General features: G+C 41.5%; 1 protein-coding gene across 3 annotated transcripts in view; it reads right to left on the bottom strand.

Moving 5' to 3' along the window:
* dmd (dystrophin) overlaps window positions 1-25,956 on the bottom strand; it is a 301,323-nt gene that overhangs the window by 166,917 nt on the left and 108,450 nt on the right. For all 3 annotated transcript variants that reach the window (XM_087836862.1, XM_087836863.1, XM_087836864.1), the window contains exons 9-13: window positions 14,853-15,049; window positions 7,630-7,758; window positions 3,464-3,559; window positions 2,060-2,158; window positions 613-794 (exon numbers count right to left, since the gene is read on the bottom strand). In XM_087836862.1, coding sequence (XP_087692988.1) covers window positions 613-794; window positions 2,060-2,158; window positions 3,464-3,559; window positions 7,630-7,758; window positions 14,853-15,049 — 703 coding nt within the window. The remainder of the gene's footprint in view (window positions 1-612; window positions 795-2,059; window positions 2,159-3,463; window positions 3,560-7,629; window positions 7,759-14,852; window positions 15,050-25,956) is intronic.

Here is a 25,956-nt window from a genome sequence, read left to right as displayed (position 1 = left end):
AAATGTTAAACTGTAAAAAAATGTTAAACTGTATTGGTGATTGGTGAAGCTCTCACTGATGCAATCTCTGATAATCACCAATGCAAACAAGAAACCTTTTTAGACCCATTAAAAAATAGTCTCAGTGAGAATATTCATTATGTTGTTTAGAATAGAATAGAATAGAATAGAATAGAATAGAATAATCCTTTCATTGCCCCACAAAGGGGAAATTTGGTTGTAACAGCAGCCAGAAAGACACAAATACAAACAAACAGGACAGAAACATAAACAATTTTTCTTACATATTTAGATCAAGGACAATGGTTACTATATGCAACATATCTTTTAGCCTTTATGAAACCATTGCACTTAAAACAGAAATAAGGAGTGGTTAATTGATATGGCTGATACTTGTGCCTTGTGTGACTAATTCGTGGTTGATACTCAGCAGCAATAACAAAAACTGTGTCCTTGACAGAAGCTTGATAGAAAATGACTTAAAGATATATCGTCTATGAAAATACTTTCAAAATATCACATGACCCAGGCTTCTGTCGAAACAAGATCAATAAGATAGATGTGAGTATAATATTGTTGATTGTACTGATGCATACATTTTAATGCATGTACCTGCTCTGTCGCTCCATGCTAGCGACTCTTAGGTGCTCCCACCGCGAGTTGAGAAGGTTCATTTGCTCTCTGACTTCAGAGTCCTCCTCTTCACTCAGGTTTCCTTCCCCCAGCAGGGCAGCACCGGCCCGGAGGACTCGTCCTACACTGCTCTGGTGTGTTGTCAGCTCCACCATATACCCCTGTTATTAAAGAAACAGATGGAAGAATTGCACATGCATATTCACAGTAATTCAACTATTTTTTGCCTGAGTAATCCTACAAAGGTGAGGGGGTACCTCATATTACTATGGCACCTACTGCTTCATCTGTTTTTATTGAACACGTAACTGCAACGTGATCCTTCCAGGATATCAGAAAGCAGAATGGTCAGAGTAAATCTAATCCCATTCAGTATGTTAAAGCATCACTTACAGTTAAAGCTGAAAACAGCTGCACATTGCAAACAGCTACCACAAATGCTTACAAACAACAGATTTAAAAAAAATTCCAAGTTTTATTACAGTAAGAAATCCATATCTCACAGATTTAACTGACGTAACTGCAACTGTTTATTCTGACTGTGACTTAAACCAGCGGTCCCCAACCCCCGGGCCTCGGACCGGTACCGGTCCATGAGTCGTTTGGTACCGGGCCGCGAGAGTTGAGGCTCAGGTGTGAAATGTATAGTTTTCAGGGTTTTTATCGGTTTTCAGCGTTATTTTGTTATCGTTTTTATCGTTTACTCGGTTTTCCTGGGTCTTTTCACGTGTGTTATGAATAAATCTTCTTTTTTTCGGTACCGGTACTAGTTTTATTTTGTTGTATTTATCCGCGACACCTTAAAGGCCGGTCCATGAAAATAATGTCGGGCATAAACCGGTCCGTGGCGCAAAAAAGGTTGGAGACGCTGACTTAAACCCCTTTCATATTTCTGCTCTTTGATCACATTTCACAAGCAAAATGTGATGTTGATACTGCAGATTTTTAAAGCCCCCTTTCACATCTTAAATTGTGAAACTGTAAAATTATTTTTTTTTAGCTATTGGATATTCTATGGATTGATGATAATGATAATCAATACATTTTCCGCTGCTGCTGACACAAATATGAGAATCCTTTAAAAAAAAAAAACGTTTTCTGATGTTGTGCACACGAAATAATAGCTCAGTGTTATTTGGGCATTTCACCTATAATTATACAGTTGCAAAGATTCAGCTGTACGCAAATGTGTGAAAACATAAAATCCCTTTAGAAATGTAAGACAGTACAAACATTTTATTACCAGCTGTACTTTAGTTTGTCTATTTTTTGGTCACCCTAATCTATTCTGACAAAAGAATTTAAAATTCTATTAACTCTCAAAAATTCACTGTTTTGCTGGGAATCCTGAGAACAAGTGTTGAATCTTAAAAAAATAATACAATACATTTATGAAGACATAGGATTTCACTAGTGCTCCTCCTACCTCGTGTGTGTGAAACTGCTCCTTAACCTCCTCCACATGGTTGGAGATAGGAGCCTGGCCCTGGAGACCATCTTCAGCGGACAGAAGCCACGTCAAGACCTTAAAAGTTACATTTAATTAACATAACAATAGCATACTTTCTTTTTTTTCTAAAATAAAGTTTTTTACTTCTTGTTTATCTTTCATTTTCTCCCTCTAGGGGTTGATATATCAGATCTTCTTCCATCTCACCAACCCTCTGCATTTACTCTTTCACTACATGCATGAACTTTCTCTCTGGTCTTCCTCTTTTCCTGCCACCCGAAAACCCCATTTTTAAACATCATTTGTCCGATCGATCCATCTGTACTATTGGGTTGAAATCAGAACTCTTCTACACTCACTGGCACATGTCTTTATGGAGCTTGCTTTGTGCACTGGTGAGCAGTCATGTTGGAACAGGAAATCCTTGCCACAAAGTTGAGAGCATGAAACTGTCCACAATGTCTTTCATTGAAAATAGGGCACCGAGTCCATAATCTGCCACCAAACTTGGCACAATGCAGTTAGACAAGTACTGTTCTCCTGGAAACCACCAAACCTCATCTGTCTCATGTGTTGGATTGCAATACATAGAAGAAGGAGGAGTCACTCCAGAAAACACTTGGTAATGGTCTGCATTTGTATGGCACTTTACTTGGTCCTAAGGACCCCAAAGCGCTTTACACTATACACAATCATCCACACTGGTGATGGCAAGCTACAGTGTAGCTAATGTGTAGCCACAGCCGCCCTGGGGCGCACTGACAGACCACCACCAGTAGGTGGTCTTGCCCAAAGACACAAATACCGAGACTGTTGGAGCCGGGGCTCGAACCGGCAACCCCCCGATTACAAGACGAACGTCCAACTCTTGAGCCACGATCGCCCTTTTCCACTGTCCAGTGGCAGCGTGCTTTATACTACTCCATCTGACACTTTGCATTGTGCTTGGTGATATAATGCTTGAATACAGCTCCGTAAAGATCTCTACGCACTATTCTTTAGCTACTCTGAAAGCCACATGAAGTATGGAGATCTGTAGCAATCAACTCTGCAGAAAGTTGGCGACCTCTCTGGACTATGTACCTCAGCATCCACTGGAAAGTTTAGTAGAGAACAGGTGGCATCCTATCATGGTACCGCAATGAAAGTCACTGATTTCCTGAAAGCGACTCATTCTTCCACAAATGTTTGTAGAAACAGTCTGCGTTTAAAATGCCCTGCCCGGCGACAGTGTGAAGAAACATTTCTTATACAAGGATCACTGGGAGGAAGGTGGTGACTCACACACAGACACACTCACGCACACACAATATTTGCTTCTGTACATTAAATGTTTCATAAAGCAGATATAAGTCCTTTATCATCACCACATTGTCTCACCTCCTCCAGTGCAGCCTGGTAGCTCTCCAGGCTGGTGCTTCCTGCAGGCAGAGGACTGAGACGCTGCTGCAGCTCCTCTTGGCCGGGATCCAGGAACTAAACAAGGCAGCAACAGGTTCGAGATAACAGGCAGAGACAGTCAGAGGGTGGAGATGATGTGTGGAGAAACAGAAGAATGGAGGGCACCAGGGTTAAGAAGTCGAGGGGAAAAGAGGACAGACAGAGATGATAAAACAAGCAGTATGTCAAAATCAGGAGGGGTGAGGAGGGAGGGGTCGGGACGAGTAGAAAATATTAAAGGCAACATGTGAAAGAAATGTGGGAGGCGATAAAGAGAGATAAGGAGAAGCCTCCGAGTGTCAGATATTAATGATGATGATGACGAGCAGTTTTAAACTTTCTCCAAACTTAACTCGTCCTCTCTCTCCCCTGATCTCTCTTTGTGCGCTCACTTCTGATCTAGACACCAATAACTTCTCTCTTTTTATCTCAGTGCTGTTTCTCTCACTTCATTCTTCTCTCTGGTAATAAGGTCCTAAAAAGATACATAAGATGATTCAATAACTGCCAACCACAGTCAACGCTGCTGTCTCTTCATGTCTGTTTTGTTCAGATCTGTGTGACGGCAGACACATAAATGTTTAGTCTATCTAACATAAACAAATAAAAGGAGAGTAGGGTAAAAGTGTAAGGGTGTAAGGCTACGGAAGAGGAATGGACTGGAATGGAATTCTGAGAAAAAAGTCAGAATTCTGACTTTTTCCTCAGAAATGGGATACTTTTGTATCAGTGACACTTTTTCTTTTTCTAGTGGGCCTAATCCTCTTCTGTAGTAAACCCTACACAATCTCGTTTCTGACTTTTTTATTTTCTATTATTAACTAATTGATACATTTCTAATATTGGTTGATCCTACCTGTAATAGTTATACACTGTTTCTTTTTTTTAAATTATCGTTGCTTTAGCTGTTTTTACTTTTTTGTGTTCTGTAACATACTTTGGAACTATGTTTAGAAAGTGCTTCATATTTTAAGTTTTACATGTATTATTAGTCCATCCCCAAAAACAGCAAAAGGTGGTGAAAAATAGAAAAAAGATCAAATACTGAAGAGCACAGTTGGGTTAAAGATTGAACTGTCAGAATCAGTATGAAATGTGTTTGTTTTTCTTTTTCTCAAGATGCAAAAACGTCAGTAGAAAAATTGCATTTTCTCTTGTCTATAAAATGATAGTTGTTGATAGCTTGAACAGCCTCTTGATGTCACCTCACAATCAATATGCTTGTAGGTTCACCTACTAGATGTAAAGCTCATGTGACAATTGATTGATTTTCACACAAGATCAAAACAATAAGAAGAGAAAGCTTTAGACGTCTATTTCTGTGTTCAGTCGTGGGTTTGATACGGTTTAGCTGACTCTGTCTAATGTTCCTTTCAAAAAAGCTGCGTCAGCAACGTCTCTGAATTGTTGTAACAACCAAAGATAAACACGAACCAGCCTTTTTATTGTTATACTTGTAGGCCAAAAAACATGATTTCATTGTACTTGTGCACTTCTGGGCTTTTAGTTCTACACCACAGCACTTGATTTCTGCCCAGAAGAGGAGCAGCATGTGCTCATTTAATCAAATAGCTCCCCTTGACTTTCCAAATATTATTGAATAGAACGGTTTAAGTAGATATGTCAGCATGACACATCTGCTTATCTGCAAGTTAAGCAGATGTGTCAAGAATACTGCATATCTGCAAGTATTCTTGAGCCATTGAATTAAACGATTTATGAGAAAATTGCTACATATAGCTTAACTCCATCCACATGGGTTTGACTTGACACTCAGATGACCAAACCAAGTACAAGCTTGTTCTTATAAAAGCTTCAAGAGTGCTGAAAGATCAAATAAGTAATTTATCCTCGTGTTTAGTCTGTGCTCTGTCGTGAAAACAACTATCCATCGTCCTGACCAACGCCAGATCCCTCACAAACAAAACGGAGGAGCTTCAATCAGAGATTTACTACAACCGTCCGGGAGTGTTGTCTACTGATCGTAACCGAATCCTGGCTCCATCCAAAAATCCCAGATGCTTCAGAGGAGGCACCGAACCGGTCCTACAGGCTCTGTGCTGCCCATTCATGGCTCTTCTATCTACCTCACAACCTAACATTAGCCACAGTTACCATTTACAGTTACAGTTACCATTGTTTACACCCCCCACCCTATGCTAACGTTATCTTGGCACTGAAGTGCCTTCATCTTATTATGAGTAAACAGCAGAGAGAGCACCCAGAGACCCAGAGACAGCGTACAGGGCGGAGGTAGAGAATTTGTCCTGCTGGTGCTCAGAAAATAACCTGAAGCTGAACATCCTTAAAACAAAAGAACTCATAACCGACTTCAGGAGGCACAGACAGGTCCGTTCCCCTCCGATTATAAATGCAGAGCGGGTGGAATCTGTCTCCACCTTCAGTTTCTGGGCACCAAACACCTCTGCTGATCTCACCTGGACCCACAACACCAACACCCAGGTAAAGAACGCCCAGCAGCGACTGCACGTCCTCCATGTCCTGAGGAAAAATAACCTGGACTAGAATGGGCCATCACAGGTGACCCCTTGCACCCCACCACCCGCTTGACCCACTGCCCTGCTCACCCACCTCACCACTCTAAGCCATGGTCTGAGTAACCCCCATCACTCTGGCCGCCCACACATGGGTCGTGTCCAAATTCATGGGCTGCATCCTCCTGAGGACGCATTTGTAGACCGATTACATCACAGCGACGCGCCGAAGGCTGTCCAAATTTGTAGACTCCTCCGAATGCAGCCGACAAATGTGTCCTCCTTTTCCCCGAATTTGAAGGATGGGTCGGGTGTGTCCTTCGTGGCCTACCATATCCCAGAATTCATAGCGCGGCCCAGCCAAACTCCAGTTTCCAACAATGGCGGCCGCTACTAAGTTTTAAAATTACTCATACTAATCTTTCTGGGTCACAAAATAAACGTTTAACATATTTTCAGGTGAGAAAGTAGCTGTGTAAACATCAAATATCTGCTCCGTTTATCAAGATATCGCATATTTGCAAAAGTGCTTCGACGTTTTCGGAGACGTCTGCTACCCACCAGCTTGATAGCGAGCCGGGAGCTCGAGGGTCACTGAAGCCGCCGAGAACGGCACAACTCCTGGCACATCATTTTCAGATCACCGCAGAGTTTTGCTACTCGGGTTAAACGTAATATATAAGTCACTTAGACAACCTAAAAATGTTATTGTTGGACTTTTTCAGTGTTTTATTTGTTCGTGAGTAAATCGGTTTGGCTGAGATTAAAGTTATTAGATTATTAGATTAAATAAAACTTTATTAATCCCCCGGGTGGGTTCCTCCTTGGTTTTTACACAGCTGAATAAACGTCAAACAGAAAACTGATTAAACAGAAGTGTGAGACGGTCGAGAGTTTACGCCAGTGTCCTGTTATATTTTAGATAGCAAGGAGCAGACGGCTGAGTTTATTAAACTCGACCGAGACAGAGGTGACGCTAATCTGAAGGCTAGAACGTCCAATTTCACAGCCATTTACTTCCGGCCTACCCGACCTTCTGAGGACCCGGCCCACGTAGACCGCGAAGGCCGGGTCCTCAGGAGGATGCAGCCCATGAATTTGGACACGACCATGGACTCTATTCAAACCTAATCCTTTTCCTTTGCACTACTTCTAAGAACAACTTGTTCTCTATTGTGCACCTTTCTCTTGTTTTGTATATATTCCTCTTGACTGCCAACATTTTCAAAGTTAAGTAAAGTCAACCGCTGTTCATCTACAGCACGCTGCCAAAGAACTGCGAGCTGTATCACTACTGATTTAAAGTGAATACACAAACACACATTAGTATAGCTTATGACTTGATTTATAAATGATTGAAATTAACACTGATGAGAAAAGTCAATGCATTTCAAATCATGATTTGCATTGAAAACGTAAACACACTGCAAAACTGTACACTGGGTTAAAATTTCAAAAGTAGAATTCACATGTTTAATGCATTTTTAAAACATCACAAAAACAAACAGCATTTTAAAGAAAGGGACACATTCTGGGGAGCAGACAGGACAAAAACCACACATGCAGAGACAGACGGGGAACTGGCATCAAGTGTTAGTGTGAGACACGGACCTGATCAGTAAAACGCCTCCTCTTTTGCTCGGGCGACTGGACATATGCAGCCTGGGTGTAGGCATAGCTTTTATAGCGAGGCTGAGGGGAGGGGCTCTGCACTCGCCCCTGAGCCACATTCACTGTAATCTGAGAGACGACAGACAGAAAGGAAAAGACAGGCAAGACAGGAAGAGAGAAAGAGAATGCAAAAAGGAAAGCGAAAGATCCAGAAGCTAAATTAAATAATTGCTTTACCAAGTTAGTGAAAATGTGCAGCCCTGAAAGAAGTATTCACATTCAGCCACTATTGAATGTTATTAGCACATTAAATAGCTATTAACAGTTGTTATTACAACTATAATTGTGCTTCAGACTGGGCCAAATGTCCCACAGGCGAGCTCGGTAAAGGTAACTCTTGCTTGTCATTTGAATAAATGGATCTGTAATGTTTAAGCACCATGGGAAAACCGCTGTTATTAACTCCTGCCATACATGAAACTGAATTTAATTAATCAGGCTATTATCCCTCTACAGCATGTAATAGACCTGGAGGTTCAGTGTCATGTTTTTCTTTCCCCGGGTGTAAAAACAAAGATCTTGTCACACAAGCCACGAGCTTTTCCTCAAACTAACCACGCCCAAACTTAAAAAATATCAATAAATAACCGTCAACAATCTTCATGGTGTCCAGCAATGACTTGTGCCACCTTGCGCCTCGTATAGCTTTGCTTTGCACACTAGCATATGGGAGTAATAATAACTCATTCAGCGCTGAATTCAAAATCTCACAGAAAAATCAAGGCACAACAAAAACAGTCTAGTGTAGCCTGCCTGGGACAGGGTTACCGGAGTGGATCGGGCTGTGGCCATAGTTCCAGGTTCTACCAGTCCCTGGGTTCCTGAATCTGGCTTGTGGTTCGTGGAACTCCTGTTGGGGAAGGAGTCAGAGCTGAATATAATCAGGCTCACCTCAACATGAAGCTCAGGCTCTGGAAACTATTTCCTGTGAAGAGGGCTTGGACTGGTGAGAGATGGCCATAACGAACACCATGTTCAAGAAGTAGGGTCTTTATCACTTTATCACAGTGTAGCACAGCCTGTGGATGGAGTCAAGTGGCAGAAGGAATAACTCGAGTGTCTCCCCAATCCTGTAATGGGAGCTGAAGATGGGAGATTTCCTTCCAACTTACACCAAAGTGCTTGCTTATAGGGGGTCATATGATTGTTGGGGTTTTCTCTGTTGTTCTTGTATTATTGTAGAGTCTTTATCTTACAATATAAAGCGCCTTCAGGCAACTATTGTTGTGATTTGGCACTATATAAATAAAACTGAACTAAACTGAATTGAATTGAATTTGACTAGAGTGCTTTCTGGATGCATCCTAAGTTAGGTGTTTCAGGCATGTTTTATTGGGAGGACTCGTTGGAGAGATTATATGCAACCGTAACCCAGATAATCAGTAGAAAATGGATGAATGGATGAATAATATAATGAATAATAATAATACGATGGTGCTTTTTCACTAGAAGCTATTGCTAACTTTGTAAAACATAAACTATTTTAAGTGATTTTATTTTGAAGGCACTTTGTTACTTACATTTACATATTGTGAGCATGATGTGTACTTATAATGTAAACCGTAAATTTCACACTTCATGAATCTACAAGAACACAAATTAATGCACAACAAATTATGCATCAATTTTCCATTTTTATTAATGACATATTTAATCAATTATCTAATTGTTTAATAATACACTAAAGTAATGAGTTATTTCAAAATGATAAATAATGAAATAGCATAATTTTTAATGAATTATCTTTCTAGTTTCTAGTATTTAAGTAATATTTATTACTATTATTTATTAAATTTATAAACTTAAAGTTTTGCAAGTTTGGTTATTCACCCTCAATGTTTCACACCGCGTCATTTCCTGTTTACTTTTGTGTGTCATTGCTGCAACAGGAGTAGCAGTGCTAACAGGTTAAACATAGATCTGACTTTCAGAGTTATCCAAACTTCTTTGTTTAATTCTGCACTTATTACTTTGCATTCTCACACAGTGCTGATTAAAAGCAAGTCAGACAACACTGAAGGATCAGTTTCTTACTCTTTCAGTTCCAATATAAACAAATGGTTCTGTTGTGAATTTTACAAGCCCACTTTGAGAAGGTGGGATGGCCATGTTAATATTTAGAAGTATATTTTGTAACTGGGTTTAAGAATTCTGTTTCAGAGCTGATAAAATAGGCTACTATGCAAATATAACCACACTCATTCAGCTGTATAATGTGCAGTACTGCAGAGTATGGATAATGTGACAACAACATAGCAATGAACAGCACAGGTGAAAAAGTAGCTTTGAACACCAAGTAAGCGTACACAGCTGAGTATCTGCACAACTTCCAGAAATCCTAAAATCTCAACACCATCACACTCTTGGAATTAAATTCCTTATATACCCAGTATGAACCTTCCAGATCCCTCAGGTCATCTGGATCCGGTCTTTTATCAGTTCCCAGAGTCAGAACCAGACACGGAGAAGCTGCATTCAGCTTTTATGCTCCTTATATCTGGAACAAACTCCCAGAAAGCCTCAGATCAGCTGAAACACTCAGTTTATTTAAATCCAGCTTGAAGACTCACCTGTTCTCAGCTGCATTTGAATAAAGCACCAAATCCACACTTTTAAGCTTAAATTCCAAAACTTACATTTTAACTACTGATTTTATCTGTTTTGATTTTATCTACTGTTTTGTTTGTTTGTTTGCTTGTTTTAGTCAATTTTAAATCACACTTTTTATTTGTTTTTGTTTCTAATGTCTCTGTAAAGCACTTTGAATCACCTTGCTGTTGAATTGTGCTATACAAATAAACTTGCCTTGCCTTGCCTATATCTAAAGTCCGCAACCCGCCTGTGTAGCGCTTAAGAGGCACATAGACAAAGAAGTCATCACACATGCATGCTGCAGCAGATCCACTCTCTTGCGAGTAATTATTCTCGAAGATTAAGGATCTTTAAAAGATGGCGACTGGACTTGAAGATGTTTCATTTCTTATGCGAGAGGCTTCTTCAGTTTAGTTGCCTTGGATAGATTAAGGTTTACTATTATGTGTACATTTTACTGTGTGCACTTCCTTCAATTCAAGTCGTGTTCTTTTCAAGCTCCTTAGACTGCCATAAACTAGATGAATGAAAACCTACATACATATTCTCAAAGATTAATTCTGCTCAAACCGACTGACTTTTGACACGTTTGACCCTTTCGAGGTATAACTTATACCAAGTTACACCAGAGTAGCAACATATGCACTGCTTAAACCACATTGAATTGAATTTTGTTGAATTTGATTTAATTATCAATAAATTAAAAATGTATTGTTTGCTGTGTAGCAGTGGAAATACTCTCACTGGATTACGTTAATGCTGAAGAAAGCTTTTAAGACAAGTCCTGAAGCCTCTGCACTGCTGTCACATTAGTCTGTTATTAGTCAGGCATAACATTATGACCACTGACAGCTGAAGTGAATAACACCGATTATCTCTTCATCATGGCACCTGTGGGATATATTAAGGAGCAAGTAAATTTTATTCCTAAAGCTGATGTATTAGACCCAAGAAAAATGGACAACTGTAAGGATGTGAGTAAGTTTGACAGAGGCCAAATTGTGACAGCTCGATGACAATGGTGCGTTGGTCACTATCTATCAAATGTGGTTTGCAGAAGGAACAGTGGTGAACCAGTGATAGTATGATGGGATGCCAAAGCTCAAGCAAAGGCTGACCCTCATCTTCAAAGACAGTGTGATGCTTTGGGTAATGCTCTCCTGGGAAACCTTGGGTCCTGCCCTATCGATGTTACTTTAACGTGCACCATCTGCCTAAACTTTGTTACACACTTTCATGGAAACTGAACTACCTGAGGGTTGTGAGTCTTTCAGCGATAATGTTTCCTGCCACAAAGCAAAAAGGGTTCACGAATAGTTTGAGGAGCACAAGAAGTTTGAGTTGTTGACTTGGCCTCCAGATTCTGCAGATCTCAATACAAATGAGCATCTGTGGGATGTGCAGGGATGGAGGCCTCTGCTCGCAACTTACGGGATTTAAAGCATCTGTTGCTAACATCTCGGTGCCAGATACCACAGCACACCATTTGGGATCTAGTGGAGTCCATGCCTCTATGGGCAAAGGCTGTGTTGGCAGCACAAAAGAGACCATTACAATATTAGACAGGTGGTCATCCTGTTATTTCTAATAGGTGTATAGCTTTTACGATTCAAACAAATCAAAACACAAATTACTGATATGGTGAAAATCCCAACTATGACTTGAGGTTATCGGACATTTTAGTAGCTGCTCCTATGTTATCAATTTGAAAATCCTCGGTGACTTCCTTCTTGAGTTATAACATTCACAAGATTTTCAGAAGACTTCAGTGTGACGACTACACCTTGTCAGCCTCTTAAAGTTGAGGGGTAAAAAGGCAGCATACGTAGCACCCAGCAGCTACAGGACAGTGTGTCATATAGTTATGATTTGCACAAAATATTAGCAACAACCTTAACTGTTTTATCAGACGCTAGTTTATACTGCCTATTCTAAGTAGGGTTGGGCATATGTAAAAATTTTCCAGTCGGCAATCGTCAGTCCAACAATCATCGATAGGCGATATATTCGCGCATGCGCAGACTTTTTGATGGGCGGGGCAACGTAATCATACACGGACTGATTTGCGCGTTTACAAAACAGAAGAAGTCCAAATGGACGAACTAGTTTCCAAAAACAAAAAACAAAACGCTGTCAGCATTAACGCGGCTTAAGTGCGGTCATCACGATACCAACAGTATGTTACATGCAGCACACGTCAGGGGAAGACTCGAGATAAATGCTATGGCTCTGTAGCAGATGCATTTATAGCCCTCCCCCCTCTCAGACCATCACACCATCCTGCTGGCCCCTGCTTACACCCCAGTCATCAAGAGGATTAAAAAGGTCACCAAAAACATCAAGCAGTGGACAGAGGAAAGTATCCTCACCCTACAAGGATGTTTCGAAGCCACTGACTGGGACAGCCTTCTTTCTACCTCTGATGACATCGGCGAACAAGTCGACATGGTGACATCATACATCTCCTTCTGTGTTGACAACATTATCCCCTCAAAAACAGTCTCCGTCTACCCCAACAACAAACCCTGCATCACCAAGGAACTCAAGGAAATCCTTAAAAAAGGAGGATTTTCTTCTGGATAAAAAGGAGGTCAACAGGGAGGTCAACAGGGAGGTCAACAGGGAGGTCAAGAAGGCCATAAAAACTGCTAAACTGGAGTATAAAAACACAGTTGAAAAGAAATTCACCACAGGGGACCTCCACTCAGCCTGGCAGGGCCTCAAAACCATGGCCTCTGTGAATACTGTGGTCACCACCCCTAGAACCATCCAGGTGGAGGGCAGCAACCCCTCCTCCCTCCCTGATGACCTCAACGCTTTCTACACCATGTTTGAGACGGACAACATCCTCCAGCTTGAGGAGTCCAGATCCTCACTCAAACCTGGCAGCTCTGCACTCAGCTTCAGGACTGAGGACGTGGTGAGAGCCCTCAGGAGGACCAGGGAGAGGAGCTCACCCGGCGCTGACAACATCAGCAGTCGAGCTCTGAGGCACTGTGCAGGGCAACTAGGAAGTGTGTTCTGGACTCCATGGACCCAAAAGAAACAACCCAAAGTCTCTGAATGATCTTCGTCCTGTGGCCCTCACCTTCCTGGTGATGAAGGCCATGGAGAACATCATAAAACAGCACATAGTAAGAGCAACTGATCCCCTGATGGACCCTCCAGTTTGCTTACCGTGCATGCAGAGGCGTCGATGATGCAAAAATCTTCATCTTGCACTCCATCCACAAACATCTGGAGCTCCCTGACTCTTCCAGACTTCTGTTTGCTGATTTCTCAGCAGCGTTTCCACACTCTGCAGCCTCATATCCTGGCCACTAAACTTTCCATCCGATTTAAAGTTAAAGATAAATAAAGTCTTTCTGATTCTGATTACAATTTTTAACGCTTTCAACCCATCTGGAGCGCAGAAGGAACAAAATTTGGACAATCAGGAAATGCGTTGGCAGAGACATTTCAGGGATTTTGACTCAGTCTGTGCTCTAGATGGGTTAATTGTTAATCGCGTTAGTCATGATGACGGCACGTTAACGCTGACAGCACTAAAAAAATATAAAGTCGGGAATTTGGGATTTCTTTGGCTTTAAACCAGATGAAAGAGGTAAACCTAAGGATGTGACCAAAGCAGTGTGCCGCTTGTGCAGACTATAGTGCGAGCAAAGTACTCAAACATGCCTAACTTGCAAGAGCATGTACGTGTCAACCATCCGGCTGAGTATGCTAGGCTATCAGCAGCTTCTGCAGCTCCATCAACAAGCATTTGGGTGCTCTCTGAGGAGGGGGCATTTGCTCGCAGATGAAAGAGGGTGCTGTTAAAACAGCGCTACTATTATTATTTTTCTGTTGACCGCTTCTATTAGCGCCATCATTATTAGCAAACTTACTTTATGGCCAAATAAATAAATAAATCGCCCTTGTAAAAACTACCGACGATAGGCTGAGCTAGTCCATATATCCGTCCAATCGCCCAACCCTAGTTCTAAGACTTAAAACAGCATTTATTTTCCTGCCACGCTGTGACCTGTCCATCATCACCACAGTTTTGAAATCTGGACCCCTCTTCCTTTGGGGTCTTCCCTCCAAACTGTCAAAAGTCAGTTAATTCTAGCCAGTAGAATGAAGCTTTGTGCACAGAGGTAGCAGCATCATGCACTCACAAAGCAGACACTCTCATGTGCATGATGGCCTTTTTGGGCATAGCTGCTGAGTTCCACATGCGTGGTTTCAGAGCATTCTCATTCCCAACACGCAACATGCCAACGATTTGCCACGTCCCGAGGCGTCTCATAGTAACACAAAAGGTAACCTTCCGCGTCCCTATGATACGTTCCGGATTTTGGATGATGCTCCCGGTGGTAACAGCTGTGTTTTCCAGCCCTAACCTTAACCACAACCGTAACTGTATCAGATAGTGTTTTCCAAAGCGAACCATGATGAGAAAGTAAAATAAGTTTACAACAGTTAACAGTAACATACTGACGATTTGTCACATAGTGTCGGTATGTTATGTTTTGGGATGAGAACGTGTCTGTGGTTTAGTTAGTCTCACAAGTGTTTTATTGTTTAACCTGCTCAGAGAAGCGCTGCTTGGTCTGGATCTGATAGTGCTCCTCTGTTGTCACACGGGTGATATTGGCTGTGGCTGCCTGAGGTAACGTCTCCACCTCTTGGATGGCTTCCATAGAAACACTTTGCGGAAGTACCCGGAAGAGTGACGTCACATACATGATGATACTCTTCTTGTCGGGGTGAGCCACTGCCACATCTGAAAAAGAGTGAGGAGAGTGAAGTTTATCCTAAATTTCACGAGCCACTTGTGATAAATGTCACCTAATATGACAATAGAGCAAACGTTTCTGGAAAAAAAGTTCTTCAAGACCTAAAGTTGTCTGACGAGTGTGATATGTCAAAACTATAGATAGAAAATAAACTATATTCACGTGTGTTAAAATATGACTGTATTAGATAACCTGGTATCAAAACTACAGATCAAAAGAAAGACCCTTCAGTGAGCTCACCAACTACCTGTCCACTGTTCTGACACTCCTGTCACCGTAATGTTTTCATTAGCGATAAACATTGGTGTCCCGCTTTTTGGTGATCCCTTATATTAGGACTGTTAGAACAGCTGAGACACATACTTTAAAAACATTGTGTCTGTGTGGCATTCAAACCCTCACACATGCTGTGATTCAGAAATAGCTGTCCCATGAAGCAGCTTTAAGGTGAACTGTAAGCTTACATTTGAGTCACTGGAAATAGAGAACTGTTAAAAGAAATGCTTGTCAAAAAAATTGTAAACTGCCAACAAAATATTTTTGTTCAATTCAGATTAAAGCTAAGAACCAGCTGTTTAAATCATATTCACTATGTAGTATAACAGCAAGTTAAATAAGCAATAGGTGACTCCACTCAGAAAGTCTTCATCCAAAAACGTCACTTTTTGTCATTCTAAGGAGCTTGGAAAGAAAAGCGTCTGGACTTCTTTAAGTATCCTTGAAGACGTTTCACCTCTCATCTGAGAAGCTTCTTGGTGGAGAATCCCACATTTAAGCCCCATGGGAGTGTCCCCCAAGCGGGCCATGGACCCCCTATTGATCCTCTACCTAATCACGCGAGCCAAGGTGTGAAAATGGGTGTGGGTCACAATCAGCCAGAGTTTCAGGTGAGCTCTTTGTGAAACCTGGCCCCACCCTATCATGTGATTTCCTGAGGTCAAATGGCCCAGGATGTGAGCGGGCGTTAAGGCATCTGGGAAGGATCTCAAAACTGGATTATAGATGGCAGACAGTTGGTGTGGTAAGCCCCGCCCTCTGTTCAAAGATGGTCATTCACAGTGGACATAGATGCTTCTTTCACTCCTCTTTCAAACCAGATGCTTTTCTTTCCAAGCTCTTCAGACTACGATGACCTGGATGACTGAGGTCATAAGTGATGTTTAAGTGATGTTTAGCTCAAAGGCTAAACAGCCGTCGACATGTCACAAAGCTAAATCCAGTAACCCAGGCTATGTCCACACTAATGCGTTTTCATTTGAAAACAAAAACACAGACTTTCGGCCATTTTTAAATCTATCTGGGCTAGTGTGTGGATGTAGCCCCAGGTTCAACTACTACCCAGGGGCCATTGCTACATCTTTTCATTCTCTCTTCTTGCTTTCGTGTCTCATTTTCACTGCACTAGCTAATAAAGATGCCCCCCGCCCCCCAAAAATTAACAACAAAAAACAAACAAATAAACAAAGTAAATAATTAAAAGAGAGCAATTGCTGTGGGGCAAATGAGTGAACCCCATATCAGATAAAAAGATGGCACAGTAGTAGGAGAGGAGCAAGAAAAAAGAAAGACGGGTGAAGATGGAGTGCTAATGAACTGATTGCTGTGGTGATGTTAATACAATGATGTGTGGAGTGCAGTTAGCTCACAGCTAAGAATAATGAACAGGACCAAGAGGAAATAGTCTGTGCGGCAAGCTTGCCAGGAATGATGTGTATCATTGCAATTTGTGAGAGAAATAAAGTTAGAGTATGAGTCATACATTTGGCTGTGGAATACTGATTTATCACAGAGAAATCTTATGGTGTTATTGTTTCTCTGTAAATAATACCACCATCTGTGTGTATACATCCCTCAGTGGTTTAGTCCATTCTGTGATCTCCACTTTAATCATGTTACCACGGCTCTGCTACATATGTATGCGTTGTTATGAGGTATTGTGGGAGTTTGTGTCAGTGTATACTGTACTTTAGCATATCGTATGTGTGTCTCTATGCGGTAATTAAATCTGTCTCCGTAAACTCGCATTATGAAACTGTCATTAGTGTGTATTTAAACAACTCTTCAATTTATTCCTGAAAAAATATTTGATGAAATATTTTCAGAGACTAATATTTAATCCTAACAAATCCTTTCATTTAGTCGGGACTTTGCTGAGTCCTGAATTAAATGTTCAGAAAAAATCTGAAAACAGTTTGTGGGAACTACATCTAACCAGTATTCCACAGTTTGCTAGTGTTTTTTGGAGAATATGGCTTCCAAGAGATAAAGTTTCCGACCTGAGCTGCATTGCTGCAGCTGGATGTGTGCTTTAATGGCCGGCTGAAGAAGAGAACAAAGACAACAGTGCAAAACAAATGAAAAGAAAGAGGAATTAGAGAGAAACACTGGTGAGAGAAATACACAAAAGACAAGACAAACAGTGGGAAGAGAAAAAGGAAAAAAGTACTAATGAAATCAAGAACAGGATTATATGCAGGATAAACTCCCTATGAAGGTCTTTATCATATAAATGCAGCTCTCAAAATTATCAGCAACGTTTAAACTACAGTGATTAAAGTTGAATTCTTATAGTGCCTTTTTAAAATCACAACAGTGTGTTTTATATGCACAACAAGGAAGTTCAAGGGCTTTTGAAATTCCTTTGAGTAAATATTAAACTAAAGAAAACATTTTCTATGATACTGACAAGAAACCTTTTCAGTGCCAATAAAAGCACACATCACATACTCTGTAGTAGTGTTCATAATGTGCCTCTTGATCACCACTGAGTGAGGTGACTGTTGACCTCAGAAGCTGGTAGCACAAATCTTGTGTAGTTAGTGTGTAGTTAGTGTGTAGTGTAGTCAATAGTTTTGTTGTGTGTCAGAACAATGAGGCGACTGCTGAGTGTTACAGGTGTTACAGCAGTGATACATCTGCTGCTGTCAGGCCTGCAGGTATCAGGCTGTTGTTCTCCTTCATCTCATAGTGGACACAAATTATTTTTTGGAGTGGCACAAATAATTTGTGTGGCATCAGATTTGATGCAGAACAGCTGATTGTTCTGTAAATAGTTTGAAATGTTTGTTTAAAAAACGCCTTGGCTGCATTTTTAGGTAAACAGCTGCAAAAAACTAATTAATTGCCCAACATTGGTCATTGTTTACTGTATTTTGCAGACAGAGTTACAGACTCTCTCCCAGACCACAGACTCAACAGCTAATTCATTCACCCAGTCACACCCATTCACACAAGCACTTCTAAGCTTAAGTATCTAACATTCATACATGATGTGGTTCTGTTGGCTTCATCGGGTGAGGGCCTCCAGCTCGCACTGGAACGGTTCGCAGCTGAGTGTGAAGCAGCAGGAATGAGGATCAGCACCTCCAAATCTGAGGCCATGGTTCTCAGCCGGAAAAGGGTGGAGTGCCCACTCCGGGTCGGGGATGAGTTCCCGCCCCAAGTGGATCACCACCAAGTATCTCGGGAGCCAGAGATCGACAGACGGATTGGGGCTGCAGCTGCAGTGATGCGGACGCTGCACCGGTCCGTCGTGGTGAAGAGGGAGCTGAGTGTAAAAGCGAAGCTCTCAATTTACCGGTCGATCTACGTCCCTACCCTCACCTATGGCCACGAGCTGTGGGTAGTGACCGAAAGGACGAGATCGCGGATACAAGCGGCAGAAATGAGCTTCCTCCGAAGGGTGGCTGGCCTCTCCCTTAGAGATAGGGTGAGAAGTTCAGCCATCCGGGAGGGGCTCAGAGTAGAGCCGCTGCACATTCACATCGAAAGGAGCCAGCTGAGGTGGTTCGGGCATCTGACAAGGATGCCCCCTGGGCGCCTCCTGGGTGAGGTTTTCCGGGCATGTCCCACCGGGAGGAGGCCCCGGGGCAGACCCAGGACACGCTGGAGAGATTATATCTCTCGGCTGGCCTGGGAACGCCTAAGCTGGAGGAGGTGGCTGGGGAGAGGGAGGTCTGGGCTTTTCTGCTTAGGCTGCTGCCCCCACGACCCGGCCTCGGATAAAGCGGATTAAGATGGATGGATGGATGGAGTTACAGACTCTCTCCCAGACCACAGACTCATAATACAAGTCAGAGCTTTATATAAAAATAAAAATAGAAAGTTGTGTTTTCAAAATTGGAGTTCAAGTTATTTTTACTTCCAATAGTGTTAACATGCTGCAGGTCATGAACAAGATTTTTTTTAAATTTTCATTGTAAGTGGGCTAAAGCAGCTAATTAAAAGTAGTCTAACATAAATGTAAATGCTGTAATTTGATTATTTTAATAAGCTCAGGGATTTTGTGTGCTCGCTCAGACACATGAAAAATTAGAGGGAACATTGCTTACACGCCTCATTCTTGAGTTATCACAAACTTGGGTGTCCACTCCGCCCACCTGCCGGAGAGGGAGATGTTAAAATCCCAACGACCTTTTACAGCTGAGGGGTAAAAAGCTATTCATCCATCCATCTATCCCCACGTTCACCCTGGGGCCTCCTCCAGATAAAACATGTCAGGAAAACCTCACCCAGGAGGCGTTCTTGTCAGATGCCTGAATCACTATGATGATGTGGAGGTACCCTACCCTTTGGAGAAAGCTCATTTCCAAAGCTTGTATCCACAATCTCATTCTTTCAGTGATTATCAAAGTTTGTGATCATAGGTGAGAGTAGGGGTAAATGGACAGCTTTGCTTTTCTCACCTATTGCTCACTGGACCAGTGCAGCAACTGCTTCACTGCAGCTACAACCCCAATGTGTCTGTCAGTCTACCTTATCCTTCTTCCCTCACTCATAAACAAGACCCCAAGATACTTCAACTCCTCAATTTGGGGCTTGGACCCGGAGTGGGCACCTTTTCTGCCTGAGGACCACGGCTTCAGACACGTCGCTGCACACCCAGCTATATACCACATTATCCAAAAAAACCCCAAAAACAAAACAGAGATGAGATTCTGAGGCCACCAAATGTGGGAGCCTTCTGCCACTTGGTTTTGTCTCGAAATTTTATCGATAAAAATTATGAACAAAATGTTTAAAAGGTACTCTGTATCGTGCATTTGCTATTGGTGTGCTATTAGTTTGCAGTTGACTAGTCTCAAGTTGGCAATTCCATTCAATCTATTTGTGATTTCATGGTGACTGTGATAAACTGATAATAAATACAAATCCATCTTTTGGAAATGTGTTGCTATCTACATACACAGAAACTCATATTGACTTATATTTAGAGAAGTTGCAATCCTATTTTTACTCTAGTATGATTGAGTATGATTGGGTAGATCATACTAACAATCACCAATAACACAAATGTCTCAAATGTTAATTTTAGGGATTATAATCTACACGTGTTTCTTCCCAATGTTACGTCCTTCCATTCATATCCCGGACGAGCCCCCACATTGTTACGTCCCCCCGAAGGGGTCTAGGCATGCGAGTGAGGGGACCAGTAACAAATCCAGTCCAGAACAGAATGAAAGGAAAACAGATGTTTTTAGTGAACAGCTAGGGCTGTAACACCAAAATGAGTGCAAAACTTTTTACAACTAGCTTTACAGACCGCTAATCATCATCTTCTACCTGCTCCCTTTAGGAGTCGCCACACCAGATCATCTGCCACCATTTCATCCTCTTCTGTCACAGCAACACTCTGCATGTCCTCCTCTGCTACATACATGAGCCTCCTTTCAGATCGTCCTTTTCCCCTCCTGTCTGTACCCCCATTACTAGAGGTAGGAATCAAGAAAATTGTTCTCTATAAGAACCAGTTCCAGTGATCCAATTCTTGGAATTGTTAGTCTGCTTATCTATAAAACCCGCTTATTGGTTCCAGTTACACTGGAAATAGCTGCATTTTGCTGTTACCACTTTGGCTCTTTGTAAGCATCTGCACAGACAAGATCCTATAATGCTAAGCTAGCCAAGAACCCAGAATGAAAGCTGAGTGAATGCTAACCCCGCAGGCAGACGCTGAACTTCAACAGGTAACAAACTGACGACGACAAAGTAGAACAGAATCGCTCTGAAGTTTCTTTGTGCCATTTGTTGTGTGATTACCTAAATACTAAATAGAGAAAGATAACATGTGTCCTCATTAGCATATGGATTTGTGTTGGTGTGTGGGGCCTCAGGTTTACAGTATTAAACAGTAAATATGACATAGTGTGTTTCAGATATTTTACAGAGTAACATGAAAGTAATGGAACAAGTAGTATAATGAATTACTTTCTCCTTGGAGTAATTATGTAGTGTACTCTATTACTTTGAGGAAAAGAGTGTTCTTTGTAATATGTGTAATAATTACTTTTTTTGAGTAACGACCCCCTCGCTGATACCAACGCTGATCACAACAAAGAAGGGAAATACCTCCAATATGCAAAAACATTTGACTCACAGCATGCAGTTGGTTTACATGAATTTCTTTGCAGTGGCGATGTTTTTAAAGTGGAGCCACTGCAAACACAACAAGAATCAATAAGGAATCTAACTAATCAGTGATTTCCATTCCATGGACTGCTAAATTCTTATCAATTCTTATCAATTCCCATGCCTTCTCAATACTGTCCCTGCCCTCATACACGTCCTCTGCCACCCCTGATGTCCCTGTGCAGTACCACGGAGCCTCTCTTGACACCTTGTCATGTGATTTCTCTGGGGGCACAAACACAGTGAAACTCCTTGTGATCTTCTCTATAGTCTATTCTCTTATCTGGAACACTTTAAGATATCTTGATTGATTTCTTTCTGCCTGAGAAGAGACAATGACAGCGACTGTTGTAATAAGCACACTCACTAATGATCAGTGTTGGGTAAGTTACTTTAAAATAGTAACTTAGTTACATTACTAGTTACTTCTATCAAAAGTAACTCAGTTACTTCAAGTTACTCGTTACTTTCAAAGTAACTAGTTACTAGGGAAAGTAACTTTGGTTTTACTCAGAATTCTCTTGTTAATGTGTTGCTTCCACAACTTTGCCAGTCTTCTAGCTTGCTTACTTGCCACAAGTGCACTGTGCCACCTACCAATATAAAGGAAAAGATAATGTGCATATTTCCACAAGAGAAATCCCACGCCTGGACCGTCATTGACTGCTGCCATGATTCTAGCCTATGTCACAGCGTCATGTGCGCCTTTTACATCCAACACAAAAACTGCAGTCGTGGTGCTTTCGATTGTACTCAGAACTCGGAAATTCTGCCTTCTGAATAGGAAGATGTAGGTAACACCAGACTGCAGATGAGCTGCATACAGGGCTGGACTGGGACAAAAAATCAGCCCTGGCATTTTGACTAGAGACTGGCCCACCATTATAGGAAAAATCATAAAGCCTTGAATGAAAACAAACGCTGTTGTGACAGTGATGTACACTGTTTTGATGGTATATTTGCATCAATCTATGAATCGTTTGTTGTAAGATTCAGATAATTATTTTTTAAAAGCGAGACATTTTAAATGAGAATAAGAAAGAAAAGTATTTCTTTGTGCCCACCTCTCCCTGTTAATGCCCTACCTGCCCCCCTGGCAAAACTTTGCTAGACCCGCCCCTGCACAGTTACCAGCTGTCAGCTACATAAAAAAGGATCCTGGTGTTATCTGTCTCTCAGAATCAGTTCATAACTTCCCTTCAACTCATTCATGTCACCTAAAAGGTAAACCTGTTTCTCCATCACCTGTTCAGCTCTGATGATTCAGTAAAGACATCTCCTGGTTTCATCTTCATGTTTCCCTCTCACCAGATAACCAAACCGACATCATGACCAGCAGCTTTTGCAGCTGTGGCTCCAGCAAACATCAGCTGATACTAGAAATTAATATTAAATAAATTCTAACAACAGCTGATCAAGCTTAAACGTGCTGCTGTTGTTTAACGCGACATCGGCTGGTTTCCTGTTTCTGGCGCAAAGTGGGTGATAAACAAACAAGAGAGAAAAGCCGATCAGCTGATCATTGATCAGTTTTCATGATTGAAGTAGAAACGGGAGAGGGAGGGGGGAGAATGAAAGAAGAAGAGGCAGCTGTGCAGCAAACACAGGATAACTCCAGCTTTGTGTCTTTTTCAATGTAGCTGAATTACGGGACAAACTGTTCCTTTTCACCTCAATAAGAAACGCGTAATATTTTCTCTGAATACCAGACGGGACGGTTGGCAACTCTAATAACTTATGAACAAAATAAAGTTCAACATTAACTTCATAGCACCCACCCAGCTGTATAGAAACTCCGTCATGCTAGCTAGCACGCAGTACGGAAAAAGTCAGCACAACGAAAATAAACTCCACCTAAACTTGGTTTATATCTGACCCAGATAGACTGCAGGTCATAACTTCTTATCTGAAGTTCAGTTCACCTGACACTCCGACCGGCGGCTGCCTCGGGTCTCTTTTCCTTCTGCGTCCCCTTTCTCTCCTCCACCTGCTGCCTCCACCACTTGCTAATGTTACTGAATCTGTGGAAGCTCCGCGATAGCCACCACACGAAGTAACGAGTAACGACCCTATCTAAATCCCAGTAACGACTAACGCGTTCCTGATTTTGGCATAATAACTAGTTACCGTGCTCGTTACCACAATAATAACGTAGTTACTGTAACGCGTTACTTAATAACGCGTTAGTCCCAACACTGCTAATGATCACATTTTTGGAATAATCTTTGACCCAGGCTTTATTCTCTCTAACTTTACCCGACCAGACCATTCCAGCTTTATTTGTAAAGCACTTTAAAAACAGCATCAATGGACCTAACTGATGAATAATAAATATGTACAAACAGATAGGAATCAAAAAGCCACAGAACAAGAACAAGTGCCATAGTATAAAACAAAATGAAATAAAAAATCAATTAAATTACATAAACATCCCACATGATGTCAAAGGCTGAGGAAAAGAGATTTAAGAAGAGATTTAAAAACAGACAGAAAAGAGGCTTGTCTGATGTGTAAATGCAAATCATTCATATTCTAGGAGCTGTAACAGTGAAGACATGTCTCCTCTTAGCTTATGCTTAGTTTGAGGAGCAGCTGATCCACTGACCTGAGATAAAAGGACGGTTGTAGCATCTCAGAGCGATAGGGTGGGGTGAGATGATTAAGGGCATTAAAAGCAAATAAAATAATTTAAAACTTAATTCATGGGCAGCCAGTGGAGTGAGGCTAAAATGGGAGAAACATACTCAAATTTGTGCATGTGAAAAGATCTGAGGCTCTGTTCTGTACCAACTGTAGTGATTGAGGAGCCAATAACCTCTACATGAAGTGTATTACAGTAATCCAGCAGAGAGTAACAAAGGTGTGGATTACTGTCTCAAAGTGCTGCTGAGAAAGCTTTATGCTGGCCAAGTGCCTCAACTGGAAAAGGCTCAATTTTGCCACTGCCCTGATTTGACTGTCAAACTTAATTACAGCGTCCACCTTAACCCAGAAGTTTGTAATCGTTGGCTTGATGTACTGTGGAGATTAGGAAATTATTTTACTGTTACTATTCATAACCATTATCATTACGATTGCATTACTTATCATTTCATCGAAGCATTTATTGAAGCTGTTGATGTTACATTAAAGTCTGTATTTTAGCTGTTAGCTTAATTACATGCTAATCTTTCATTGCAGGTGCAACTGTAATCATGTTATACACATTGTATTTTTGTGCTTATTAAAGAGTTGAAGCTCGGTCAGTTAATTAATGGTCTGAAGCTTCGGGCGGCGCGACGTCCGGCCGATCTATTGAGAAATTCATCGAGCTATGAAAGAATTGCATACATGCTTACAATACAATACACCACATATAACCTGTAAACAGAATACAGGCCTGTGTGCACTCAGCAGCCTGCTGCATTGGAGTTTGCCTGGTAACAGATGACTCAGAGTAGGTCATACACTGCCCGTGGATACATACACAGTATGTAGACTTGTTTTGCTTGTAAACGGCATGCTCATGTTCTGTTCTGAAGTGCAGTAAGTGAAATAACAGGAAGCATCTGGCAGTGGCGGAGGAACAGAGGAAGGAACTGTTCTTTTTTGAATGTGTCCAAGGTCGGAATTACTGGAACTGATGCATTTTATCTATCTGCTTGGACGCACAAGGGGCGTTATATTTCCTGATACCCTGATGTTATAAATACAACTGCTCGTTTATTGTTCTGGGGAAATCAACGCTATTTGTATGCCAGTGCTCATCTCCACCAAACGTGTGTGTAAATAAAATCATTGTTTTGACGCACAATGGACCTCCAGTTGTTTGTCTCTCACCTCAAATCACGAATCAGGACAGTACTGAACAAAGGAACACAGCTCGACAAAAAGGGTCCGAGTTGTACGCCCGAACACCATCACTTCTGTTTTTTTCTCATTAAAATTTAAAACATTAAGAGCCTTCATGTCTTCAAGACACCTGAGCAGCAGTCTAGAAGAAAACGCTTCATTACTTTTAAGAGGGACAAAAATCTTGGTATCGTCCACACAACAGTGTAATGAAATACAATACGTAAAAAAGAGGAGGGAGCCTAAAACTGAGCCCTGTGGAACTCCACATGAGAAAGGAGCAGAGGATTCAAAGGCTAGCACAGAAGGTTTGATCCCGTAAAATTTCATGATCGATTGTGTCAAACCCATCGTTTAAATCTAAAAGTATAAAAACAACACAGTCACCAGAGTCGATAGCTAAAAACATGTGGTTAAAAACTCTTAAATGAGATGTTTCAGTGGTGTGTAATATTCTGAAAGCAGACTTGAAACCTCTAGAATGGTATTCTCTTCATTCACTGATTGAAAATGATCCAGAAATTTAGAAAGAACAGGAAGCTTAGCTTATAGGCCTGTAGCTAGTGAGAACTGTGGGATCCAGAGATGTTTTTTAAGCAGAGGTTGAACGACTGCATGTGAACAGAAGGCCCTACAGTACGGAGAATCTCTTTAA

The sequence above is a fragment of the Neolamprologus brichardi genome, chromosome 23 (assembly GCF_056152115.1).
Source record: "Neolamprologus brichardi isolate AB-2024 chromosome 23, ASM5615211v1, whole genome shotgun sequence".
Lineage (NCBI taxonomy): Eukaryota > Metazoa > Chordata > Actinopteri > Cichliformes > Cichlidae > Neolamprologus > Neolamprologus brichardi.
This window is presented reverse-complemented; position numbering and strand designations above follow the sequence as displayed.